The 12,793-nt window shown below is 33.2% G+C and overlaps 1 protein-coding gene across 3 annotated transcripts in view; it reads left to right on the top strand.

The window, feature by feature from the left end:
• sema3ab (sema domain, immunoglobulin domain (Ig), short basic domain, secreted, (semaphorin) 3Ab) overlaps positions 1-12,793 on the top strand; it is a 453,520-nt gene that overhangs the window by 265,784 nt on the left and 174,943 nt on the right. For all 3 annotated transcript variants that reach the window (XR_007933636.1, XM_051919816.1, XM_028814974.2), the window contains 2 exons: positions 7,032-7,125; positions 11,919-12,038. Coding sequence is in view for 2 of the 3 variants with exons in the window: in XM_051919816.1 (XP_051775776.1) it covers positions 7,032-7,125; positions 11,919-12,038 (214 nt within the window). In the remaining variant the exon portion in view is untranslated. The remainder of the gene's footprint in view (positions 1-7,031; positions 7,126-11,918; positions 12,039-12,793) is intronic.

The following is a 12,793-nucleotide window of genomic DNA, read 5'->3' as shown; positions in this document are numbered from 1 at the left end:
AAGAACCGACTAGACAAAATGCTGTAACAGTTTAACTATCTGTTCATCAAAGTAGCTTGGTAAAATGAATTACTACTCTTCTTCTCTTCTTTCTATTTTTTAATACTTTCTTGTTCAAATGAGACTTTACTCAGCATTATGTTTCATTGGGTTTTTTTGTTTTTTTTTGTATAACATTGGAATTCATTGACTGCACTTGGTTTATAAAATCTCAGCCTATAACATTGTCAATGTTTGCTTGCAGTTTTAATTGTATGTCATTAGTGTAATACACACAATAACTAAATGTTATTGTTTATCTTTAAGTAGTACACACTTTTTTAGTACAAGGGTTAAATTTAAGTTTGTTGAAATGTACAAATATTTTATATGCAGGGTTCCTAATCAATTGTATAGTTTTCAATAATAAGCTTTATCTTCCATCTGTTTGTCATTCAGACTCAGACTGGTGAACAGTTGTTTTTTGCTTGGTATATATATATATACTGTATATATATATATATACTGTATATACTAAAATTCGAGCTCAAACCTATTTCAATTCTTACAGTATTCTCACATGGCATTCCTTAAATTTTCAAATACAGTTAATCTGCTATGTTATCATCACAGCCTGCTGAACACTGGTAGTAACTTGCACAAAGTAAAAATACAGACTGCGTGAGGTTGATTGGTAACATATATTTATCAATGCCTGGAACTGTTAAATTCAAGTAATTTAGAAAAACAGCCAATCAAAAGAATATCTATAATGCAACAAAGGTATTAGTAAATTTGGAAACATTGTGAATTCTTGTATATATGTTTGGAGCAAGTGCTGCGATTAATCAGCATAGTGAAAATGCTGCAGTGGTTGCTTACCTTAAAACCAATTATGAAGTATAATCTTTTGTTTCCTGTTTACAACAGGCTTTATCTGGTTTTATCAGATTAAGTCTACAACTGTCATAAGTCTACCCAATGGTATCAAATATCTAAAATGAACATCCAGTCTCAAATTTACTTAATATTCCTGACCATGAGCATCATATACAGTGTACAAGACCCTTCAAAAATATATATAAGTGAAAAAATTGGTGGAAACCTGAAATATACATTTAGAAAATACATTTTAAGTAATTTAATCCAACTTTTGCACTTTCTGGAAAAGTTGTATTAATAAATGAATTGTTGGATGAGAATAAATAGAAATAAACAGAATGTTAAGATAAATAATTTGATAATCATTGATGGTGCTTATGCAAAATCAACTTAGACATAGCAATTTCCTGTAAAAAACAGTGGGCTAAGATGAAATGAATGCTTGTATTTCAGCTGTAAAATAGTAAAACTGATTTAAGCCCCAAACATTCATTGGGAGCTTTTTCATGGATAAGGTAAGATTAATGGTCTTAGTTGTTGAGGTTGCTTTTGTTATTTACAATGCTGATTGACCCTGAAAGTCCTAATCAGTTCACAATTCAACTTTGTGCAGTGTTTGCAGGTACTGTACCTTGGCTGAAATAAACTATACAAACAAAAATAGAATATGGTAGATAAATATCCATCCATCCATCCATTTTCCAACCTGCTGAATCCGAACACAGGGTCATGGGGGTCTGAGATAAATATTATTTCAGTAAATTAAATATCATTGGAATGAAGAAAAATTTGTTTATTTATTTAATCCTAAGTATACTGGTCAACATTGGAAGGATACATTTTGCATGGGAAGGTCCCATTTTGATAGTAATTGAAATACAGTATAAGTTGTCTTACTAATAATGAATTTCTACAAGACATTCCCAGAGTAAAATTGCAGATTGCTAAAAATTATTGACATTTTTTGCAGCTTTGTATAAGTGAACACTTGAGTAGCAGACAGTAAAATATTATAAAATAAAGGTCTTCAATTATGGAGCGTTTCCTTGCATGCTAAAGTAATTTCTACAAATTGTTTCTACTTTGTTATTTACATTTAGGTTATGTTTTTAAATAATTATAGTACTTTCAAATATTGTACCTGAAGGAAAACAGAGTGGTTAGAACAATAAAGGCATTCTCACATCATCCAAAAGCCCCATATGCTTACATAACTTAAACATGCTTTGAAGGTGATTAATAATTATTAATAGTCTGCAGGCAAATATCAGGGGCAGGTCAGATGTCATGTATTTCATTACTCACATATGCACGCCATGTAATAAGATTTCTTTAAAAAGACAGCCCACCTTTTATCTTTTTCAAAGGTCATTCCTTTCAAGAAAGACCCAGATCTAGGTGATATATTACACTTGACAAGACAGAGTAAAAGAATTTTAATTGTTGGTGTTCCTAGAGAATTGTTTTTGCTCACTAGGGACAAAAGGTTCAATACTGTTAATGGGATAAGTTGTCCACTAAGTGATGGAGCTGGTATAAATATTACTTTCATTAATCAGCCTGAGTAAAATTGCTCTTTCTGGGAGTCTTGAGCAGAAATCATGATACAATTACAAAGCTGCCTAGCAATGTTTTAGTAAGAAATGACGTCTTGAAATATTGATGGTATTTTTCACTGTAATATTAGTAATAAGATCTATTTTAAAACAATACTAATATATCTGTTTTACAATTATTTAATGTAGCAATTCATTAAAATGATTAATTTATAGCTAATTTAAAAAGTAAAAATAAAAACAGCTATTCAGTATCTTTAAATTGATACAATTATTTCATAGCATGCATATTTGTTGAAATTCATTGCATAAATAGACTCTTGTACAACATGAAAAGTGCACATAAATTATATAATAGATGCTTTTATAAAGCAGCTTAATGCATTGTGGGGAACCAGTGCCTATACTGGCAGGACAGGGCACCAGAAAGAAGCCATCCCTAGATATGAAGCCATTCCATTGGACAGCCACTCACATATATGCTTTCAAAGCTCTGATGCACAAAAATTATATACGTCTTTGTGGGAGTAAACCAGAGAAAAATCCTTGCAAACATGGGAAGGACATGCTTGTGATAGATTTGAACTAGAGATGCTAGATCCATGAGGCATTAGTACTGACCATTCCACAGTCACAATTACTTGAATACATAATACTGCATGTAACAACTCAAAATGTATTAACAAGTTCACATATACAGAATCTCTGTGAACCTTTGAGAAATATTCTGGATTGAAATGTTTCCACAAGTAAGTTTAGAAACACATGAATAACATGAACTGTGTTACATGCGTATTTACCAAATCAGTATAAGGAAAGATGCCTACCTCGTAATAAAAAAAATATATTATTTTTCCACATAAAATTTCTGAAACATACAGCATTTTGGTATCACTGACTATGGACTCACATGCAATGTGTGCATAACGAAAATTATTGCTTAGACAAGTAGCATAAAAGCCATTATCAGTAGCATGTTGAGTCTGGATTGAGGATATGGAAAACATAGGGAGCAATGCTGAAATTATCAGCATATTTATAAAATATTTGTATATCAAAATGCCACAAAAATCACAGACACTAGTAATGACAAAATGATAAATGGCACTAGAGGAAAAAAATGTTCAATTACAGTAATGCAGAATCTGGCAACACTTCGTCAAGCATTTCATATTTATTAGATTGCTTGTCTTAGGTGTGTCTCAATCCATTTCTTCAACTGATATATCTTTGCGCTGAGCCATGTTGATTAGTATAAAAGTTTTAATTGTACATTTCACAGATTTCTCAGGTGTATATTTCAGGGCAGCACCCGACTAATGAAACACTAAAGCAAGTTTTAAATAAAAGGTTTGCACCTGTCAGTAACTTGTCTTGTCCTTGCATGGTGCAGATTGTATTGTCCTTCTCTGCTGGCTATACACACATGTAATTGATCGGCTGACTGAAGAAGTGCTCATTCCCAGTGCGTATCTCTGAAAATTCCGAAATGAATCACTTGCAAGAATTCAGAAGGTAACCAGTACTAGCGCTTATGTGGCATGGTGCCTTTTTGTTTGCTTGCTTACGTGGGTTGGATTGCATGGATAAGTTGTTGTTAAGGTTTAATTAGGATTACACAATACTTTTAAACTTTTTATGTTGCTTATTAAATGATGCTTTCTTACACAGTCACACAAACATATTATGGGATATTTTTTGCAATTATTTCATACTCGAAACAAATAAAACACTGTGGTCATATGTCATAAAAGTTTAAACATAAGAAATACACCCTACAGGTATTAAAGTTGCACACATTTTAGTGGGATTGAGTTAGGGTAGATTTACTGTATTAAAACTCAGTACTAACAAAATATCACATTTTTGTCAAATTGCGGTTTGTTTGCAGGGCTGTGATTATTTATTTTCTTGTTACAACTTTCTTATTAAAACTGCAGTAAGTTGTATGTCATAAACATAATGATATAATATGACAGTATTGTGTAGGATTTCAGCATATTAATATATTTTTGTAAAAAATAACAGTTAAATTACACTGTTTTTACTTTTTTGATAACATAGTAAATATGAAGCTGCCTGTGTTATCAAGACATGTACAAGAAAGAAGACAAATATGGTGTTTTTAGCATTAATATTCAGAAATAATGTAGCAAACAGAAAGGACACAAAAATATGACTGCAAACAAGAGAAAAGAATTGGAGATACAATGTCTCTAAAGCACAATTTCTGTTTTTGTTCTTTATGCACAATTTTGTTATTCAAGCAACAAACTTGATACTTATCTCACTGATACTTCTCACCACAAACCAAGTTTTTGACCTATAGATTTATGACCTTGCTCTCCTCCGGGGGCAAGTACACTCAAGGTCTGAGCAAGTGGAAAGAAATACAGCTGTTTCCCTGTCAGTATATCACAAGATAGTATGTGTGGCATAATGATTAGCATACTTGCCTTTCAATAAAGACATTCTGTTTGATTTCCATCAATTACATTTAACCTATAATTTAATTTGGAGTTTTAATCTGTCAGTACGACAAACTGACTGTCATTGTTTCTTTTGACATATGTCAAGCACTGGTAATACAGAAGGAGCAGCTTGGGGTCAAAAGAAGCAATCATCACTCTGTATTGCCATGGATTCACACCACAATTTATCTCAATTCACAGATTTGCCATGTGGTAACTGCCAGTGGTCAGCTGTTAACCTGTGATGTCTGTCCCTCAGAAACAGTCTCATATCTGCCTAACCTAACAGAAGAACTTTGGGCCTCAGTTGTGTAGATACTGCTTCCAAACACTGCAAGTGGAGTGTTTCCTGGTGATATCAGCTAAGTTGTCTATTCAGTCCCCATCATACTGCTGAGCACCACCTACACAATTCACCCATCCCCAATGCAAAGGCTACCAACTATGCCAAGTGTTTTGCCGGGGATTCATGCCACATGCTATCTAAGTTCAAAGATTTGCACTATAACTGTCAGTGGTCTGGCTCTCAGATGCTGAACTGTTGGACAAGGCCATGCAGATACTGCTTCTAAACACTGCAAGTGAAGCAGTTCCTGGTGACATCAGCCCCAACAGTACAGCACAACACCATTTACAGTGCCAAGGTTGCCAGATGCAGTAGGTTTATTGCTGTGGACTAATGCTATGAGCCATTTTCGTTCAATGATTTTCACTGTGCTAACTGCACAAACTAATGACATTTGACTCATGGAAGCAGACTCTTATCAACTTGAGCTATTAGGAGAACTCTTGGCCAAGATGACGCAGATACTGCTTCTGAACATGGCAAGCAGAGTGCTTCCTGAATGACATTTGCTGGCCTGTCTATTGAGCCCCCAGCACAGAATGCAGCATCGCCAAAGCTGGCTCAAGTCTCATAATGAATTGTCTAAAAACTGTATTTTTTTAATTTACTTAAAATTTATATGCAAATTTTAAAAATATTTTCGGGGAAAAAACAGGAAACAAAGGTAGCGTTTAAAAAAAGAGAATGGTATGGAATTACAAACTCTGGTCTAATAACAGAGAAACAGTGCCATGTAAGCTGTGATGGTGGTGTGAGGGTTAGCACTCTTGTCTTTCAACCAAAATTTCTGGTTTGATTCCCATCCATCACATTTAACTTTTCCCTTAATCACACATTTCTTTGGTTATTTTTGTCATGGCCCCAAACCCAAGTAATACATATGCTAAATCATTACTATTGTATTTTCTTGAGGCAACAAGGCAGGTCATTATGGTGTCATAGCGGTTATGGATACTGTTGCTCAACTTGAAGCACTTGAGTATGTTTCTCCACGTACCCACTGTTTTGTAGAATTTATACATTAACCCTTTTCCTGGTTTCTCCAGGTACTCTGGTTTCCTCCCACACCCAAACATCAAGCAAGTTAGGTTATTGTCATCTGTAAATTGACCAGTGTACATAGGTAGTGCATGTGAGTGTACCCTGAGATGGTCTGGCATCCCATTTGTGGCTATTCCTGCCTTGCAACTTATGCTGCTGGGAGAGGGGAAAGGAATTAAAGAGTCCAAATCTTATTAGGTGAAGCAATTTTTCAACTAGTGAATGAAAATTTCTGCAAATGTGACAAGATACTAGATTCAAAGTTGACTTCATTTTTTTATTTGTTTTATTCATAATTAATTTATAAGAACAAGTGGAAGTTTGTTTTCACTTTCTGTTTGTAGAGTGTGGGCCCTGAGACGGATTGATAGCCCATATAAGCCTGGATCCTACCATGTTTGTAATGTTGCCAGGATAGACAATGGCTGCCCACAACTAAGAACTGGATTAAGCGGGTGTAAGAATGTTAGGTTATCTTATTAATCAATGTCAAAAAGCCCAATTAAATACATTTAGATTCCATATTATAATTTAATGAAATGTGGAAAAAAATCCAAGATGTGAATCATTTTAAGAGTTGTGTTGTTTAAGACTGGAAAAAAGACTTTTAATTTTATTCTTTTATTTAGATTTCGTCTTTTCTTAGGTATAATTTTGACCTAGACGAGATATTACAAATGTTATTTCCTTTTTCATAGCTGCCTTGATACAGATATAAAGAAAAACTTTACTACTTTATTATACATCTTCATTTAGGACAATATATTCAAACTGGAAACATCACATTTTGAAAATGGCCGTGGAAAGAGTCCATATGACCCAAAGCTGCAGACTGCCTCACTTTTAATTGGTACGTATGGCATGAATAGGAGATAACACTTTTTTGGGGGGTTATATATTATCAGTGTTTTAAACTGAAGTACAGAAAGTCATTTGATCATTTAATACATTGTTTTGGATTTGTTTTGTTTCCTTTTTTGTTTTTGTCAGTATTGCCTCATTAAGAAGCTTTCACTGAGACAATATTGTAAACACATGTTTGCTGAGCAACTCCTTCTCTTAAACAAATAGGTATATAGTTTTATTTAAGAATAGCTATAAAATAAATCAGCTACATCCGATGTATCTGGCTCTTTGTTTGCAGTGTAGCATTTCTGTCTAGGCAGTTGCTTGTTAAGTATGTAAAGTATGACCATAAACAGTAGTATAATCTGAGGCAATTACTCAATGAAAACAATTAGAGACTTGTTAATGTAAATAGGTAAGATGAGGTCATTTGTGACATCTTTGAGGACCACTACTAGTGTCTACCTGAGAAAGGAATTGTTTATTGATCAGATATGCATCTGATATCTGATGTTGAACCCTTTCAGAATTAAGCTGGTTTATGGGATGGAATGGTATGGCATGGTAGAAACACAAATGTAATTGTTTTCTTTTCTGTACTCAAACTGAGAAATTCTTTTAAACTAAATAAAGTTTATTTGAAAAAAACAAAAAGTACTGTAGGCAGTATGGTTGGTATATGAAACCAAACACACTTAAATTCCTAAAGCAAGACTTATCATAGAAATAGAAATAGAACTCAAAACCAGCAGCATTTAAAGAAATATAATAACAGATAATTATTATTCAAAGGTTGACTCAGCTCTACTAATCTTATGTTAACCCATGAAATATAAGAGACTTACTATATGTTTTTGTAGAAATTCTTTTATTTTGAAAATTTTTTTAAGATGTGCATCTTGTTATGTGTAGTTAGTAGCTGCTGTTTATCTATTATACTGTTCTGCACCTGCAGGTTTTGCTTGTTCTGCCTGGTTATGTGAGTACATACAGTAGGTCAGTTAAAGTAAAAACAGATAACACAGCCTGGGGCCAACTGAATTTTCTACCACATTCACCCTGCATGCTCCACTCTGCAAGAGTGTTACAAAGCAAGAATTAAATACGTGGGTAGATTTTCACAGTCAAATTATTTTTAAATTCCCATATCAAAAACATCAACCACATTTGAGTCATGGGCAAAAACCAAGACTTCATTTTCACCAAAACCAATAGTTTTTACAATTATATTTTGCTGCATGTCAAAGTCAAATAATATACTTACAGTTTATTTAATTTCAGCCCTTAAACCAAAACCAAACTTTGGTCATTCCATATTAAAATGAAAAAATATTTCAAATGTAAATATATTTCAAAACAAAGATTTGGTATTTGGTACACTGTATTAACAGTTGGAGGTAACATATTTTCATAGTCTGGAGTACTTTCCTGTTTTATACAATTAAACAATTCCCCAAATCACAATTTTAAACAAAACACTTTATTCAATTTTAGTTACTTATCAAAGTAAATTAATCAGGCTTATGTCTGACATCAGTGCACATGCTAGCTAGAGTGTATCCTTGCTGCAGGGCACTCTCATGCTCACACCCAGACAGGGTCAGCTCTGACACTCAGACAGGGTATTCGCACAGACAGGGTCAACTTTGAGAACCATGTGAGAGCAACAGTGAAAAGGGAAACCAGAAATACCAAAAGGCAGACAGAGAATAGCCAAGCTGGAAAAGTCAATCCTTTCACAAGGAAATGAATAGTTAAATAGGAGAAGAGCATTTCCAAGGGGGGAATAAAATGAAAAAAGAAAAACAAATGCTTTTATTGGTTAAATAAATTCTTATAAATTCTATCCGTGACAGACACTACAATCAGTGGTGAAGAGGTAGTGTTCTTGACATCAGAAATATTGTTTGCAATAAAATGAAAATTCATTTGAAATATTTTTCCAAGTAAACACAAGTAAGATTTCTATAAAATACATTTTCTCGTTTAAAAATATTGTTTACTTAGAAGTGTAATGATTATAGTAATAGCTGAAGACATATCTTAAAGAAACACTTGTGTATTTAGCAAATTAAGACGGAGCTTTTCTTTAGAATTTACATTTTTGTAATCCTATTTACCATTAATTAACTATGAATTTAATAATATGTAGTACTAGTAGTAGTAGTACAATAGTTGTAATAGGGGTAGTAGAGAGTAGTGTAAAATTCTTACTTGCATGTCTGATCATCGTCCACATATCATGACTCTCCAACACCATAACAAATGTGTGTATCATGTTAAGTGGACCATTCCTACCCATTTGTGAGAGGCAGGAAGTTATTGAAATGGGAGGACATAAAGGAAAAGTCAGAAAATCCCAGTTTGAAACAATATGTTGCTCTATTATTATTTGTTTCTAAGAATGTGTATAGCACTGAACCTCTTGTGCTCTAGAGAAAACTGTGTTCTCTATTGCCTGTTAATTTTATGCTTTAGGCCCGTGTTGATCAAGGTATCTGTCTGCTGAATCAAATAATTAATAATAGTTATGGTAATGCAATAAAAGGAGATTACTTCTGAGAGATATATACAGAAGAAAAATGAGCTAACAATGATATCCAATTTTACTTATATAAGGCTGATGCACGACCTGCTAGTATACTGCCGGTATATCCTGGCATTGTGACTGCCACATAAGTCATGCTGGTTCACCAAAGTGGAAACTACATGCTTCACCTCACATTTATTGTTTAGTTCAGTGAGAAAAGTAATTAAACTATAGATCTCTCTGAATTACTGCAGATTAGGTTTTCAGGCCACAATAGACTTCTAAGTGTCCTTCATTCCACTTACTATGAGAGCCCAGCAAGACACAGAGCTTGTAATGTCAAATATAGACTTACATTCTCTTTCGCTGAGATTTGAAAAAAAGTACATTCTCATAGGCACTTTGGTTTTTTTTTGTCTCTTGTGGCTCAATGGGCAATATGAACTGAAAGTTTTAGTCGTGGTTTAACTATGTAAATAGCTTATTTTATTGAAAAAATATTTTTCAATTATTTTCAGGATACTGAATAAGAAAGGCAATTTAATATATTGTGCCCTTTTTAGTAAAAAGCTTTAATTAACTCATTATCTTTTGGAATGTAAAAAGGAGCTGGCAGAGAGATTAATCTTAAATAGGCAAATTATGCATGACATGTTGACTGTTTAATTTTTTATTATATCTCCTGCTGGGCAAGTCAGAATCAATTGCTGTAAATCTCTTCATTTGAAGACCATTTCCACTGTCATTTTTTCAGCCTCTTTGATTTGCATGATTGAAATACAGCTGTTTAATGCAATAAATTATACATTGCATTCCACAAAAGATTTAATTTCTTTCTTTCTTAATAACAGTATATATTCTTCAATTTGTAACGTAAATTATGTTATGCATGAAAAGAGGTTTGTAGTATTAGAAAGATGTTTATAAATTATATTTAGCTGTCTAATTTTTATGGATTTATAGCCAATGTTAATTTTCCAGTGTTATTTGGAGAAATTAGCCATTCATTGATTTTTCTAAGACTGATTGTTATATTTCATTGGCCATGGAAGGTACAGAATATTAGACATTTAAGACTAAAACACAACAGAGGCACAACATAATATCCACATTGTCATTTTCAAACAAAAATAATTCAGTGGTAGACAAAATTTTCTGAATATGCCAGGTTAGGATGGAGGTTGCAGTAATCTTGTCATGTCATCCTTACCATGCCAGGTCAAATTTTAATATTTAATTAGAAATTACTTTACCTTAAATTAAAAGTTTCCACAGAGACAAGTGCACAGATTTTGGTGTGTACCCTGATGTATTTGAAGTAGAGAGGTGATGGAATAGCTGTTGCCATTACCTTGTTAGCCAATGTACGCTTAACAAAGCTGAAGTGTTAGCCTACATCATGTAAAAAAATAGTTCAGAAAGTTGTTTATTTTTAATTATTACAATTTAAATAGCTATGTTGCAATATTGATACAGAGCCTGCCCTTTAACATTTCACAAATAATCCTTTTGGGGTGCTTATACCTCCTTTAAGGGGGTTGACTTATATTTTAGTTCATACCATTCTTATGTTTTGCATTATGGGAAAGGTATTATATAAATATTATATTAGTAGTAGTAGCATTAGTATAAAACTTAAGCAAACCCACAGATATCCACTATCTCCAGGTTTACTTTCCATGGCTCTTGGTTAAATGTTCTAAAATAAATAACATCATTTAATATTGCTTTGAAATAGGTCTCTGTATGTCTTGACTGCACACCACTGACATTTTTATCAAATTTGTCTTCTCAGTGATTGCAAATTATTTCTTTTTTTTCTATGGATAATCCGTAGTTACAGAATATCAATTTGTCCATTCATTGTTTGAAACCTCTTTTTCATTGCAGAGTCACAGGAAGCTACAAGTCATCCCAGCAGCATTTAGCGCAAACCACAATACACGTTTCAATGGGATACCAGCTCATTGCAGAGTACACTCCATAACACACCAACACCTACTCAATTCAATTACTACTTAGCCTAACATAATTTTCTTTTGGAAGTGGCATGAAGCCAAGATACCTGGATAAAAGCCACATTAAAAGGAACTTATCAAATTCCACACAGACAATATGACCACAGTGAGAACCCATATATATTGTTTATTTTTAAAGTTATATACTGGTGATATTCATTGTATTTCTTTTACAAATATGAATCAATAAAAAACAAAAAACTTTGCTTAGGAATATTTATGTATATATTTTTTGTGTTATAATAATAGATGGTGAATTGTACTCTGGAACAGCAGCAGATTTCATGGGCAGAGACTTTGCCATTTTCCGTACACTGGGGAAACACCATCCAATCAGGACGGAACAGCATGATTCACGATGGTTAAATGGTATGTAAACGTATTTACTATCATAAATACTCAAATAATTTAAAACCAACATGTGAAGAACCTGAAAACACATTATTTCCTGGTTAAGATATTCAGTAAACAGTACATCCATCCATCCATCCATTTTCCAACCCGCTGAATACTTGGAATAAGTACATTGGGTTATTTTGCACTCATTTTGCTGGGTCTATTCTAAACTTTCTGAAGTTTTGATATCCTTGAAAGATTTTATTATTTTAGGTTCTCTAAGCACATATCTTCCCAAATTGTGTTGGGTATGAATAATAAAATCAGTATAATGTGTATTTATGTGGATCCAGAACATTTTCTTTGCTGCATCATACAGCTTTATTTCACATTCTAGAACTTAGGTCCTTATGTGTATTAAGTAAGGGCCTGACTAAGTTTATATGGTATTTAAACTCACTTTCACTAAATATTTCTTTAAGTGGGTGGAGTTCACTATGGAATCAATAACTTTTCATGCCTGAAGTCTACATGCTTGATTAATTTGTACACCAAGCAAACTAAAAAGAAATGTCAAACTGCCTTTTTTCTCATAAACTCCTCTCTAAAGCTTGTAGTATTTCAGGAAATCAATTTGCGTTTCATAACCCTGAGGCAGCTGGATCAGTACATACTGTTTAACTGGAAGTAAAAACATGGCAGACCATCAGAAGTAAAGACAACGAAAATTTTTTGTTTAAAAAAGCTTGGTTGGCATCAGGAATCATACAGAGCTGTGTCTTTTCCAT

This window comes from Erpetoichthys calabaricus, chromosome 1, assembly GCF_900747795.2.
Source record: "Erpetoichthys calabaricus chromosome 1, fErpCal1.3, whole genome shotgun sequence".
Taxonomy (NCBI): domain Eukaryota; kingdom Metazoa; phylum Chordata; class Cladistia; order Polypteriformes; family Polypteridae; genus Erpetoichthys; species Erpetoichthys calabaricus.
This window is presented reverse-complemented; position numbering and strand designations above follow the sequence as displayed.